Source organism: Microcebus murinus, chromosome 3, assembly GCF_040939455.1.
Source record: "Microcebus murinus isolate Inina chromosome 3, M.murinus_Inina_mat1.0, whole genome shotgun sequence".
In the NCBI taxonomy this organism is placed as follows: Eukaryota; Metazoa; Chordata; class Mammalia; order Primates; family Cheirogaleidae; genus Microcebus; species Microcebus murinus.
In genome coordinates this window covers 72,321,848-72,337,088 of record NC_134106.1, presented here as the reverse complement: position 1 = coordinate 72,337,088, position 15,241 = coordinate 72,321,848, and the positions used below count along the sequence as shown (strand labels likewise).

Below are 15,241 nucleotides of genomic sequence, written 5' to 3'. Positions count from 1 at the left end.
GCAGGGCTGCATGTACCTTGGGGTCGGCTTTCACCCCCAGGAAGAGGTCGTCCTTCAGCTTTTTCTGGCAGTGCTCACACGTGCAGTCAAAGTAGTACTGCTTCTTCAGCTGCTTCTTGCGCTCTTCGCTGACGTTGAGGAAGTCGATGTAGGACACGGTCAGCTCCTCTCCTTCTGAGATCTTGCCCAGGGCCCGGAGCTCAATTCTGGGGCAGGGCGAAAAATAAAAAGAGTAAGTAGAATCTAGGCCTATGGAAATGGATTCGTGCTCTCCAAGGCTTCATGAAGTCGAGTCTGAAAGACAGTGACTTCCACTAGCACTCTGAGAACACTCCCATTCCCCTCAAAAGGGGAACGTGACTTAAAGGACAGTTTTCTGGATAATTCTACTCCACTCGTTATAATAGTCAAATATGCTCCATTCCATTAATGGCTCTGGAATCAGGTCACATAGACGCCCAGTAGAGGGCTGTGCTCAGTCACAAGACCATACACAGCTTCCACACCCAGTGTCAGCCCCATACATTTAGCTACTGATCATCTGTAACAAAGGAAGGAAGAAGTCATAAGGCAAAAACTCCATGCAAGAAAAGACCTAAAAACCATTTCTGGTTAATTTAGGGACTAATCTCTTGGAAACATATGCACATTCGGTTACCCACAGTCTTGGCCCACTCTGTATCTAACTTTAAGCTCCCTCTTACCTTGACTTCAGCCCAGTGGGTCAGGCCTATGTTATATGAGGAGACTTATGCCCAATGGATATCAGTGAAGGCAAATAAACAAAGGCTGGCTCTGTCATCCCTCCACATTGTTTATTTCTGTGTTTGCTAGGAGACATGGCTTATTGGTTGAAGGTGGTTAGAAAGAAGAGATGGCATTTCAATTCCCTTCTGGCTTAGACCTGATCTCACAGTGCTATCCACCTTACCAGGTAATAGACGCTGAAGGTGCTGAAGGAAAAAGCCCCCTGCAGAAAGGCAACCAGCTGAGCCCAACAGGTGGAGGCCAGCTCAGAGGCCGTTCAGCCACGTACCCTCCAGGCAAGGCCAAATGGCTGCAGAAAACAAGTGGTGAGGCCTGCACGCTGGGCCCTATGCCATTCTCCTGTATCTCCCCAAGATCCTGGGGCCTCACAGCCTGGGTGAAACGATCACCCAGACAGCAAGTGGCAGGATGCAGAGGGCTGGGGAGAAAATCTGCAGGGAGGTCTGTAGCCATTTCTTTTACCTCCCATAAAAGCTTAGTAAGACAACATGCAAAAGGCAGGGGGAGACTCCAGCACTCCAGAAGGGTCCCAGTCAAAGGCAGCCCCATACTCTGAGATGACACCCAAGGGACCAACTGATGGATGGCAGTGATATGCATGTCCAGGCATCTAAAGTGAGCACTTAAGGATGGTAAACCTTCTCCCAAAGTGGGATACACTGATGTGCCCAATAAATGTGATAATATGTACGAAAACAACTCACATGGAAGCTGGAAAAACCTAAGTGTCTGCTCATCTCTTATTCTTTCTTTCCTTTCTTCCCCACCCCAATTGTCAGTAGCAAGTGATGAGAAGCAAGTAGGAGAGGAATGCTGTGTGATTCTGCTCACAGCTCTGCTTAGAAGCCTAGTATGTCTGAGTTCAGGGGACGCTCAATTCTCGCATGAGGATGCTGACACAAGAGAGGTAAGCAACTTCCCCCAAAGTCCCACACACTGTGGCAACAGTCAGGAGTGGAACTCAAGTGCCATTCATGATTCCCCATGTCATACTGGCCTTGCCTGATTGTTTCCAAGCTGCCTTCCAGGTCATCGATGCACAGGGAATTAGATGCAGCAAAGCCCTTGCTTTTTAGGACTCCACTAATGTCCTAAATAGTTCTGTGTGAGCAACTCCTGGGCCAGTGTGGAGTATGGATCTCTGGTGTCTGGCCCTGGTGGGTAAGTAACCAGTTCTTCCCATACTAGCCCCCTTTCCAGAGGCAGCTCACTGTAGTGACATATCCTAATTCAACAGTGACTCAGTGGACAACTGGGTTGGAACTTCCAGTAACTTTGCTTCCCATCATGGTTTGACAATTTAAATAAGATCTCAGGGTGCCTTACATTATATCAATGGTATTAGAGATTTTTCAAAACCAAATTAACTTAATGTTACTTAAATATGAAAAAATGTATATATGTCCACCCCATTTTACCTTACTTGGAAACGGGGGGAGGGGGGGTTGGGGGAGGAAGAATGGTCACCAACACGGAATAAGCTCACTGTGGGAGTCAGGAGATGAGGGGTTTTAGCCACGTCCCTCCCTCCAACCAGCTTCCTTGGACGAGTCTCTTTCCCACTCTGGACCCCAGACCCCTTCCATTCCCCAACACTCTTCAATTCTATAGCTCAGCTAATGGAGCCACAAGTAGGCAAGTTATTTACGTATTTCTTGCAGAGGTTAGGAACAGAGCCCAGAACCCAGAGACTGAGGACTAGGAAGGTCCCTGGAGATGCTCTCCTCTTGATCTTTGCTCTACAGATGTGGAACCCAAGCCCAGGACATGATGTGCATCGTCAAAGTCACATGCAGTGCACACCAACACAGCTCATATACACTGGCCACTCCTACCCCTGCTTTCCCAAATCCCAAATTCCCACACAGCATTTTGTTCTTAATCCAGAGACCATTTCAAGGACTTTCAAGCCCAGCCTGAGAAAAAGACTCATCTGTGTCCATTGGATTGTCATTAAAAAACATCAAAAGTAAAATTTAACCTAAACCACTAATTTATAGTTGACCAGAAGTGGTAAACAGAATACTATGAATAGATATTTATCAAAATATCACAGTAAGGATGCTATTTTCTCATAGCATAGTGTCTGGGTGAGCAGTCAGGGCTTACAAACAGACACAGTCCTTTATAGGTCAATGATATCATCAGTCCTCATCTCATGGTAAGCAGGGTTTAGGGTGACAAGGTAGACTTCTGCTAAGATGGTGTGGACTAGAAGGATTCATGCTCTGAGGCTGGAGAAGCAGTGGAAGTGAGGAGTGACAGAGGGGGAAGAAAGGAAGGAAAATAAAGCAAAGGCAAGGCATGTGGTGTGTGGACAAGGAATACATTGTTAATTTGAAATCATTAAAAACACACCATTCAGTGAAGACGAGACACTGGGCTGCAGAAAGACATCACAGACCGACTACAGCCAAGGAGTCTTGGAAATGGGCCCCAGCAAAGCAGGCAAGTGAGGGAGATGGGTCAGAGGAGCAGGGATGCTTGGAAGGACTGACCCACCTCATCTGGGTGTGAAACATGGCTTTCACTGCCTCATGACTGAAAGACAAAACAGACACCCGAATGGAAATCATTACCATTGGCTGATCCAGTGTGGCTAGCAAGGGTGCACAGCATTCTGGGACACACAATCAAAGCTTTGGTCACTGCAGCAACCTTTATCTCAGCCCCTCTAGCAGCTCCCATTGGCTAAGACACAGCCTGGTATAGTGGAAAGCACACTGAATTTAGAAAGAGAGGGTACTCAGCCCTGAGCAAGTTACTTTCCTTCCCTGGGCTTCACCTGTAATGAGACTGTTGTGAGACAATGCACCTAAAAAACATATGGGATGTTGTTATAATTATCCCACTAACAAGCATTCTGGATGAATAACTGTTGCCTCTTTGGATGTCTGTCTTGGGGAGAGTTTGACTGAGAGTGGAGACTGGTTAGGTCATGCAGGTAGCACGTAAAAATTGTCAGGGTTAGAATTGGGCCCCTAACCCCATGTCCAGGGTTCTTTCCACTATGGCAGGCAGCTGGGCAGTAACTGCAAAGCCACCTTCTTGCACAAAAGCCAGGAAGCCTGGATAAAACATGGGTGCTAGAAATTAGTAGATGCAAAGAAGGCAGAGCAAACACTGAAGATGACCCGAGGAAAGAGCTCCTAGGCTCCTGTGGTTGTTACACACATTGATGAGAGGAGCCCTGGACCCAGGAGATGAGGGGTTTTAGCCACTTAGGGGAGCACCATCTCTAAAGCTCTGCCATATGTGTGGCTGAATTTGATCCTCTTGGCCAAGCAGGTTAAGCTTGGACAACAGCCCTCCAGGGAGGATTCCATGAGGTCCAGGCCAATGACCCCAAGAGGCTTAGGAAGGGAAACACAAATGCTAAGAAAAGATTATCATCTGGGTCCAAGATAAACTTTCCCATCTTGAGAGACTTTCTTAATTACTTAAAAGCCTGGTTTCAAAAATAGGAAGGAAAAGGGAAATCAGAGTCCTTGTTATTTTAAAGCTTAAGCTGGATCCTCATCTGAGAACCAGAAACCATTGTCTTTGGCTTCTAGGAAGTTTTGAGGGGAAACATGCTCATTACTGATGGCTCAGAGTAGACTTGCATCTGTCATGATAGCTCATCTCTAGGAGCAAAAGGAATTAATATTGCTTGGGCCTCATTCCCCCACATCTCCCCAAGCTGAGCTGCAGACAAACAGGGGCTCATCCCATATATTGATTTTGATCCACTTGTGTCCCACCCCCAAGATTCATTCTTTGCACTTAGGTCACTGATCTGAGCCTTCCTAGGGGCAGAGGGCTGACCCCTGAGGGCTGCTCGCCCAAGTTCCTTTGCTCTCTGGCCTCTGGTTGGGGTTTGGCCAACAGGAGGACATCAGAAGGTGGGAGAAATGAGAGGTTGGAGTATTTAGTCCACTAGCTTCCTCTCTGCCGCTCCATGGTTCCAGCAGTGGCTGGTTTCTCTGCAGCTGTAAGCCACAGCTGAGCAGTTGGGGACCCACCTAGCACGCTTGGCACTCACCAGCTACAGGAACAGCATTTCCTTTACTCGCCCCTCCACATGTAGGGGTGGTAATGGTCTCACATGTTGCTAGACCCTGGCACCTCACCATTCCTTGTTAGTTTCTTAAACGCTGCCCACACTTCTTTTTTTTTTTTTTTTAAGTCAGAGTCTCACTTTGTTGCACGGACTAGAGTGCCGTGGTGTCAGCCTAGCAGCTCACAGCAACCTCAAACTCCTGGGCTCAAGCAATCCTCCTGCCTCAGCCTCTCGAGTAGCTGGAACTACAGGTGCATATGCCACCATGCCCAGCTTTTTATATATATGTGTATATATATATATATATATTTAGTTGGCCAATTAATTTCTTTCTATTTTTAGTAGAGATGGGGTCTCACTCTTGCTCAGGATGGTCTCGAACTGCTGAACTCAAACAATCCATCCACCTCAGCCTCCCAGAGTGCTAGGATTATAGGCATGAGCCACCGTACCCAATTGTCCCTTCATTAAATTCTATCAGAGTAAATCCTTTTGAGTGTGCCTCCTGGGACCTTGACTAATAGCATACTTCTGCCACACTCCTCAGTCAATGTCATTCTGCAATGACCTACCTCTAGGGATAATCCCAGGCTTCAAGTTTTAAAATAGTAGTTAGAGGTTTACCTAAAACATCTAGGAAGCCTCAAGAAACATGCAAAGACTCAGGAATAACCCATTTTGAATTCTTTGATATCCTCCCTGACACCTTTCTCCCATCCACAGTTATTCTGGAATGAGGCTCCTATTTGCTGTACATTTGAAATCCATGCTAGTCCAGCTTCAGCAGGTCGACTTTGGCTTAAGTCAAGTGGAAAAAATACCATAAGGTCTCCCTATGCCCATCACACACCCCCAGTTAAAGACATACTCACTTGCCGTTGTTAAATATGACGGTGCAGTTGGGCCAACAGTCGTGGTTCACCAGGCCCAGGTTGGGGAAGATGCCCACGCCCACTGCCTGCAGGCCTCTCTGGTCACTGAGGGTGAAGCCGTTGCAGTTAATCTACCACAGGAAAAGATAAAAGAGTCAGTCAACAGACACAGAGTAGGAACAGAACACCATTCTAGCTGTTGAAAGGGAGCTGAAAAAAACAGAAGACCCAGTCTTGCCCTGAAGTCTGGAAATAAAACAATTAGTTCCCTGTTCTCTACATAACTCCAAATGACTCCCAAGATTAACACTATGGGAGAGTCCCATATCTGCAAAAACTGTAACCCTTGCATGTTTTTGGTGGTTGTATTCTAAAAAGGCCAAAGATGAAAATGGAGGCTGGGTACAGTAGCTCACACCTGTAATCCTAGTACTCTGGGAGGCTGAGGCAAGAGAACTGCTTGAGCTCAGGAGTTTGAGACCAGCCTAAGCAAGAGTGAGACCCTGTATCTACTAAAAATAGAAAAATCAGCCAGGCTTGGTGGTACATGCCTGTAGTCCTAGCTTAGTCAAGAGGCTAAGGCAGGAGGATCACTTGAGTTTGAGGTTGCTGCAAACTAAGCTGATGCCACAGCACTCTAGCCTGGGTAACAGAGTAAGACTCTGTCGTCTAAAAAAGAAAAAAAAAAAGATGAAAATATTCCCCTTTTTCCATATCTGGATCTGATATGAGGCTTCCTTAGTATCTGCCATGGTTTTTCTCCCCATGCCCTGCTGTGAATGTGTGTGTGTGTGTGTGTGTGTGCCTGCTTCTCCCTCCCCTGCCTCCTTTGCCTACTCACCCTCAACTCCTATAGCTGTTCACAAAACAAAATTGACATCTCTTCGGAGTTATTTTGTGTCAGGGGGATAGTTTTATACTCCCTACTCACATTTTAAAATCTGGTGAGTGCCATATTTAACACCTATCTCTGAAATGCAAGGTGCATCAAATCCGTTGTTACTCATGTAGGATTCAATTCATTTTCCTTTCCTTAAAAGTAAGTAGTTGTTTATAGAAACAGATTCCAAATATCTGTGCTTATGATATGAAAAATGCATAAGAATACATATAACCTAGAATATATTAATAACTGCACATGAATTTCTACTTTATATATAATACATATATGAACACAGTATGCATTTGTGCACTCACGTGGCTGTTTGTCACAGATTTGGAGCAGTGTCACCTTCTCCATTTATTCTCATAGGACACTTAGCAAGTGTAGGACGTTCAGCCTGTGAGGACCCCTAACAAGCTGTATTACTTTGGGCAAATTTCTTTCTTCTCTGAGTTCTGGTTTTCCTATCTGCTGGTTGAGTAAGTTGTACTAGATGAGCTCTAAGGATCCTTTCAGCTCTAACCTTTGGTAATTAGGCCATCTGTGGCCCTAGTCCCTGGGCCACTTAAAGATGTTCAGGATTGGTCTAACACACAAATTCACCCCAAGGCGACAGAGCACAACAATTAAGAGCAGAAGCTCTGGCCCCAGAGAGCACACACTGCTGCTAGACCTTCCTTGGACACTGGATAGCCATGTGGCCTTCAGAGGTCAAATAACCTCTCTGGGCCTATGTTCTCTCTTCTATAAAATAGAAATGTTAAAAGCATGGACCTCACCTCGTGTTGTAAAGACTGCATGAAATAATATATGGGAACCCGTGGTAGTTAATTTTATGTGCCAACGTGGCTGGGCCATGGTGCCCAGGTGTTCGGTCAAACATTCTTATGTTTCTGTGAAGGTGTTTTTTGCAAGAGATTAACATTTACATTGGTGATCTTTGAGTAAAGCAGAGTGCCCTCCATAATGTGAGTGGGCCTCATCCAGTCAGCTGAGGACCTTACTAGAATGAAGGCTGATCCCAGCTGAGCAAGAAGGAATTCTGTCAACAGACATCCTTTGGACTCGCCACTCTTCCGTGGGCCTCCAGCCTGCTGGCCTATCCTGCAGATTTTAGACTCACCAAGCCTCCACAATCTCTCTTTCCACAGGGTGAAGACTGGGGAGATGTTAAGTGTGATCATGCTGTTGTTGCTATGACAACAGCCTGCTCGCCATTACCACGTAAGGGGCCTGGCGTGCCAGATGGAAGACCACAGACCCGGGCCTGGGCCTCCTGATCCACCAGGCGCCCAACCCCACCTTCTGGACTCTTGTAGCCTCTCCTGGCTGTGGTGCTCCAGCCACCAAGCCCTGACTCCCCTCTCCCTGGCTCATGCCCTCCCCCGACTGGTCCCCATCAATCCTGCCTGGCAGACCTGGGCAAAGGCTTCCAAAGTAACTGATGGGCAGGAAGGGATGGTGATTGTGGGTCTTTGTTTTCAATGCGGAGAGAAGAAAATTTAGAATGCACAGATAAGCAAGAAGATAAATTACCATCTAAATCTACCATCCGGAGATAATAAATAAAAGTTTGTATGTGGGATGCCGATTTCATATAGGGCAGGAATGATCCCATAGTAGACGATGCCAGAAAAATAGAGTATGAAATGTGAGTTCTTCATTTCAGCTTCTGTCCCCATTCAGTCCTTTCTTGGCCTCTCCTCTGGCATGGCAGCTTCTGGAAACTCCTTAGTTGGACAATCCCAGCTGTCACTAACATACCTCCTTTAAGAGGACTCATATGCTAGAATCTCTGGATTTTTTTAGTTGCGTCATTTAGGGGCCTGTCCCTGGGCTCAGAAATGGAAGGGTGAGTAGGTGGTTCTGCTACGTCTGGTAAACTGAGGGCAGACATCCCCAGAGCCTCTGGCTGCCTGGGGAGACACAACCTTTATGGAAATAGAAGTCATTGTCCAGGGCCAATGGGGCTTCCCCTTTAGAGCTGTTCACCTCTGAAAAAACACCACCCTCCCAAAGGGGGAGCAGGGAAGGAAGGGGGAGAAGGTCAGGGAGGGCAGAGAAGGGCACCCAGGGCCCTACCACTCCGAAGATGTGCGAGATGTACTGCATGCTGAACTGCTGGCTTTGGGGCGGCCAGTACTGCAAGAACGTGTCCACGTCCACCCGCAGCTCCTTCTGTTCCTCCTCCCCAAAGTGCTCCACGTGGTTCTGCAAGTCATCCACGGCGACTAGGCAGCCCTCTGTGAGCCCGGTGCCCTCTCTCTCCACCCGCCACATGATGCGCGCTGCCAGCCTGTGGAGAGAGCAGTGTCAGGGAGGCCACCACTGCATGCATGCATGCATTCATTCATTCATTTGACAAACACTGGGTGTCTGATGCATTCCAGGGACAGTGTTGGGCCCAAGATACAATTTGGAACTGGATGGATAGAATTTCTTCTATCGTGATGCTTCTTATAGTGGGTGGGACATGGTAAACAAGATCATTTTAAGTAGTAAGTACTATGCAGAAAATAAAACAGGGTGACAGGACAGAAAGTGGCTGGGGGAGGAGAAGCTGCGGCCATCTGGGGCAGGGGGAGGTATCAGGAGGAGGCCCGTTTGGGCTACAACTGGAAGGACAGACAGAGCAGGCCCTGCAAGGCTGGGGGGAGAGCACATAAGGAGAAGAGAGCAGCACTCGCAAAGGCCCTGAAGGAGGAACGAGCGCTGCATGGTGGAGAAACAGCAAGAGGACCGGGGTGGCTGGAGCACAGGGAGCAAGGAGTAGAGACCAGATAAAGGCAGAGAGGTGGGCAGGAGCTGGATCACAGGGGGCCTGGGGACGCAGAGAGGCGTGGCAACCTGGGTCTCTCCTGGCAGTGTGTCTTCCTGGGATGAACGCTGACAAGGAGTTGGACGAACCGTTTCCACTTCTTACTGTGTGAGCCTGGGCAAGTCGCTTGACCTCCCTGAACCTATCTGGTGGCCAGTAAAGAAGGGACAATTTTCGCTGCTATGCTGCCCTCCAGAGGTATTCAGGAGACAAAAGGAGGTAATAGATGTCTGTGTCACGTGTGAACTTACTTGTATTCTTAATGATTGGGTAGAAACAAAGTGGAGAAGGCGGTTGGGGTGGGGAAACAGTGTGAGCAAAGGCCCGGAGGCAGCGCCGGCATGCACGGCCAGGAAGCAGGGAGGGCTCTGGCCTGGCAGGAAGGATAGGGCTCTGGGGGAAGAGAGGGAGGAAAAAGGCACAGGAGAGGACCCAGAGAGCACAGGCCTTGAGGGTGAGACAGGAGGGGCATACTTCACCCTAGGCTCCAGCCCATTTTGCCAGATCTTCAGTTTTTCTTCAACAGAAGCCAGAAACCCTAATTTTTAAAATGTGAAATTTCCCAATTTGTAAACATTGGTGGGCCAGTTTTAAAATACCAAGCACTGGAGAGCCACACAAGAGCAGTCCGCAGGCTGGCTCCAGCAGCGGCTACAGTTTGGGGTCACTGCTGTAGACACCCGGTTCTCCCTCCAAGACATGAAGGGCATGAACAGAAGTGACCAGATCCAGTCTCTCTGAGGCTCTTTCCTGATTTGCAGTTGGCCTGGCTTCCTTGGGCCTGGGAATGGTGTCACTGTCCCCAGCCCCAGCCTGACATTTGGGAATCCCAAGCACCATTCCAGGCCCCGCTCTGACCTGATGTTCTCGTTGGGCACCTTCCCGTATCTCTTGATGGCAGAACACTCGTTCTTGTGGTTCAGCCAAGCGTCCTTCTGGCAGGTGCGGTCACAGTAATGGGCAAACTTGCACTGCCCGCAGCGATGGAGCTTCTCCTGCCTCTTGAAGCATGTGTGGCACACAAAGTTAACGAGGCTGCAAATGAGGAGCAGACACGTGACCGGGGGGCACAGTGGAAAGGGCACCATGCTGGCTGGTGGGAGACCCGGGCTCCGATACTGACTTAGTGAGCCAGTCCTTGTCTTTCTAGACTTGAGATTCCCGCTTTTCAAAATGAGGAACTTGGACTTCCAAAGGTCCCTCCCAGCTATAACTATCCATTTAGCAGATATTTTCAAGTGACCCTGATGAGGGGGCCGCTATTGCCCTCTGCATATAAGCCCTTCAGTTCAATTCAGGCAAGAGTACATTCATGACCCATCTGTGTTAGACACTGGGAATGCCACAGATTTCACCAGAGAAACTACTGAACTTGCAGTCACCATGCAGTGTGACAAGACCATGACAGGGGAGCACCAGATATTCCTGGAACACACTGGAGAAGACACCTGAGAAACACAGGAAGTCTTCCAGGCCAAGGGAATGGGCTGAAATTCCTTATAGTACCCTGGCCAAAAGTCACAGGTCATCCGCACTGTGTCCTGGGAGGAGGCATTTTGTGTGACATGTCCTTCTCATTGTTGAACATAATGTCCCCTTCCCAAAAGGCTCTCAAAACATAATTATCTACAATATGATGAGATAAGAAGTAGGATAGTGGTGTACATGAAAGGAGGTCTACACACTATATGTGCCAGTTCTGTGTGTTTTGCAACAGTAAGAATTACAAGGTTATGGATGTCACTAGTGTCATCGGATGTATTCTCCCAGCTCAGAAAGGCTGGAAGTGATGAGGAGGAATAATGCATGCCCATTCCATGGGTGAGGGAGAGATATACAGGAAGATGAGGCTCCTAACCCTGTGCTTCCGGCCCCCCAGTGTTCCCATTACAGAGCCACATGTCCCCATGTTAAACCTGCCATTCAAATGGAACAGGATACACAAGAATCATATTTTAAGATGTAACCTGACAGCCAGACTGAGTGCAATCTGATGTGATCCTATATCTCTGGGCCCCAACTGCACATTCCTGCAATGCAGGGAAGAGAAATCCCTGCCATGGAAGCAAAAAAAAAAAAAAAAAAAAGATGAAAACAAGTTCAGTGACTTGCAGGAAAGTGCTGAGCTCCCTGGGAGGAAGTGGATATGTAAACTCAGGTTGGAGTCAGCAATCTAAACAGGGATCTCGAAAGTATAAGTAAACAGGGTCTTTTTGGAATCACAGAATTGCAAAGCCTGGAGGAAGAAACTTCACAGAACATCCAAGCACAGAAATCCCTGTGTCCATCCCTGACCAAGAATTTTCTAATTCCCACAGTGAAGAAGAGTTCACTGTTTCTAGGAACTGTCAGTTAGTTGTTGGCCAGTCCTAATTGTTGCAAACATCCTCTATGTGTTAAGTTTGAATTTGCCTTCCCAGAAAACACTCCTGTACCCTAATTTGTCCCTCTGGATCCTCGCCCCATGCAACAAGCCTGGCCAGGTCAGTTTTGCCAGAATTTGAAGCCCCCTGCCTTGCTTCTCATTCATTTCCTTTCTCCAAGTTAAATGCTCCCAAATCCTAGAATAATTCCTTGTACTACATGGTTTCTGGAATTCTCCCACCATTCTAGTGGCCTCTGACATTCCTGCAGCAGGTCCCTACAGCCAAAGGAAGGTGGGTATAGCATAAGATCAGGTGGCCATTGCCTGGGGTCAGACTCCAGGAACAGCCTGAAGGCCAGGCCCGGTGGTCCCAGTACAGCATCTAGAAGGGGAGAGACGAGTGTAGAGCCAGCTGAGCACAATGCATGGGCTGCTGGTCTAAGCTACATCCTGGGATTCCTAGAGGGCTGGAAGTTTTCAGCCTCTGGCTGGCCAACTCAACACACTGCTATGGCCTCATCTGCTATGAGATACGTTGCTAGTAATTTCTTAATAATCATAAAGTGCTCAAGGGCGTGAAAGGTCAGTACTTATTTGTAAGTTAGAGCAAATTCAAGGTTATCCTCTAACAACATCTTCCTTACTCTACACCAGCCTTCCCTTAAGCTTTTCTGGTGAGAGAGGAGGAGTAGAATTACACTAGCATACTTGGAATTGCACAGAATCCACAGCCCATTATAACTAAGCAGAGGGTGTACGCTGCTTAAGAAGGTCATTTGTCACGAGTGCCCAAGCAGGATAGAGCACATGGGGTTTACGTGGAACCCTGACCATTTAGTGACATCTCTAAACCCCTAGAGATGGGGAGCTATAAATTTCTCTCGTCTGTCTTGAATCTAGATTGCATTCTCTCAAAGGAATTTGAGGCTTGTTAGCAGGGGCTGGTTCATTGCTGAAGGATCCGAGTAGATTGGGTCCCAGGAAGGCTCCAAATCGTGTCTCCTGGACATTCAACTGTGAGACCCTAGGTGTCAGCACTTCACAATCATGGTGCCCAGAACATAGTATCCAGATATGGTGCTATTTACACTTCCTGGACCTCAACATTGTGCTTCCATCAGTTTGAAAAACTCACATTACTTTAAGGTCAAATTAAAAATATAATCACTAGAATCTCTGGAGTGTCCTCAAAGGTTTCTCAGAGTTTCCCTCTGTTTGCCCATAGGGCGTTGCATTTTCTAGATAGCTTTATGGAGGTATAATTGACATATAATATACTGCACGTATTTAAAAGGTACATTTTATAGGTTCTGGTATATGCATCTACGCACAGAACCATTATTCCAATCAAGATAATAAACATATCCATCAACCTCAGAAGTTCCTTCCCGACACTGACTTGTTTAACTTGAACTGGAGCCTTCACCTTTGTCCCTGTCTGGATGCTTTCCGTGTAGCATTCCAAACTGGCGAGATCACTTTGAATTTTCATTCTGTCATCTTTTATATTGGTGTGCTAAGCCTTGAGTCATCTGCAAATTTGAGAGTATGTCTTAGATTGGGAAAGAGGAAGGAGGGGCAGACGCCCACCTCTCAGGTCTTCGGACCCGGACCAGGAACACAAACCCAAGGCAGGAAAGAAAGGGAGGAGAGCCAGGAAGTGGTCTGGAAAGGGAAGAGTTAGAAGCAAGCATAATCGTGCTGCCTGTCACTTGTAACTCCATGCTTTTCTGTTCCAGGGGTTACCATCAGAGTGCAACCCCACATTAAGATTGCTCTAATATTTTATGCCCAAATTGATGTTTTAGAATATTCTAGTATAATATCCTCATCTTTTTATTCATATACATATATTGACGTATTCATATTTCATGTATACACTGAAATTTGAGCTACCAAACAAAAACTTTGCATGTCACAGTTCTCATTCTGTTTCACTGTTTTAGATTTCGAATACAAATAAAAATTCCAGGTGATCACCTAGAATAACAGAAGTTCTGTTTCTTCATCTTTGCAATTACTGCTTATTTCTAATCCCCTTAAAGTGTGGGAATTTTTAGCATCATAGGGTTGGAGACATGCACTGAACTTTAAGAACTTAATGCTTAAAACAAAACACATATAGCTGGGAATGTGTGTTAGGAGCTAACTATATAACTGAGGGTCCTCAGAATTACCTTCCAAGTGGAATACAGTGTTTATTAAAGGATAAGTAATTTTAAAATGTGCTAACATGAAGTTTACCCAATAGCAAATTTTCAGAACTTAGACCCACATAAATTTTGGGGAAAAGAAGGAATGTTTTATCCCTTATGTGGTCTAGGATTGCTGGTGCATGGTGACAATAAAAAATAGATTGATTTTTATTATTGTTGGCTTTGAATTCTATGTAAAGACCCCTTATTTCCTGTACTGGGGATGGACTCCTTGCCCAGCCCTGTCTTTAGTCCACACTGCCTGTGAGGTTTATTAGAGCAAGTTTTTCTAACCTGGCTCTAAGAGAAAGAATACATCTGGCCTGGAGTTTGCCTGAAGGCTTCCATGAAATGACTTGCTACACTTTTAATAGGCCCTGATTATGAAGTAACCTATCTGCCATGAACTGTAGCTATATTATGTCTGTAAGAATAAATTCAAGTGAAATGGCCCTGATGTCTTCAAAGTCACAAATAATCACTTTGACCAGGAGAAGGCTGGAAACACAGCCCTGAGATGCTGCAATACAGACTTCACCCCAAGCTGGGTGACAGGGAGACCTTTACAATCACCTATATGATCATTTTATCAGGCCTGGAATCAATTCAGCTGTCATTTCAACAATATCTCACCATTGTATTATCTCATGAGATTCTTTGCTATCAGTTCAATATAATGACTTTTCCTAAAAAGAAAATCTGATCAATGATTTTTTTTTCTCATAGTGAACTCACAATGGGTTCCAAACGTAAACCAGCAACTAGTTCTTCCAGGCTCACAAATCTGTTTTATATTCCATTTTATAATTTTGCTAGACCTGGAGCCAGGTTTTAAAAGCCAGTGAAACCCAGGAAGCCCTGTGAGTTATCTTACTTAAATTTAGGTCTTCTTGGGATGAGGCTCACCCTTCTCTCCAGCACGGGCCTGCTGTTAAGGCTTAGCCACGGGGCTGCAGCTGGGGAGGAGGAGCATGCAGAGTGGGGCTTTTCAAACTTTGGTGCATACACATGTCCCCAGAGAGCTTGTGTAAACTCAGATTCTAATTCAGGAGGTCTGGGTGGGGCCTGGGATTCTGCATTTCTAACAAGCTCCCAGGTGATGCTGATGCTTCAACTTTGAGTAGCAAGAATGTAAAGACGAAACCCAAATCCTGCTCCTTCTGGTGGGGCACACTGGGAAGTGTCAGGTAGACAGGACAGGAAGAGGAAATAAAAAAAATAAAAGCCTGTCCCTCTGGTTTCCATCTCTCCTCTTTGGTGGTGGGATGGGTATTATGCAAGGTCAAAGCCGGAGGTGG

At 46.6% G+C, this 15,241-nt stretch overlaps 1 protein-coding gene and 1 long non-coding RNA gene across 3 annotated transcripts in view; one reads left to right on the top strand and one right to left on the bottom strand.

The window, feature by feature from the left end:
* SMYD1 (SET and MYND domain containing 1) overlaps positions 1-15,241 on the bottom strand; it is a 42,920-nt gene that overhangs the window by 14,387 nt on the left and 13,292 nt on the right. The window contains exons 2-6 of one of the 2 annotated variants that reach the window (XM_012774339.3): positions 10,242-10,418; positions 8,648-8,861; positions 5,683-5,813; positions 3,271-3,309; positions 17-206 (exon numbers count right to left, since the gene is read on the bottom strand). In XM_012774339.3, the coding sequence (XP_012629793.1) occupies positions 17-206; positions 3,271-3,309; positions 5,683-5,813; positions 8,648-8,861; positions 10,242-10,418 (751 nt within the window). The remainder of the gene's footprint in view (positions 1-16; positions 207-3,270; positions 3,310-5,682; positions 5,814-8,647; positions 8,862-10,241; positions 10,419-15,241) is intronic. The other variant, XM_012774340.3, reaches the window with a different exon arrangement.
* LOC142870054 (uncharacterized) lies at positions 144-7,804 on the top strand. Its single transcript, XR_012918590.1, has 4 exons — positions 144-232; positions 835-934; positions 1,548-1,675; positions 7,717-7,804. It is a non-coding gene; the product is annotated as an uncharacterized LOC142870054 (long non-coding RNA).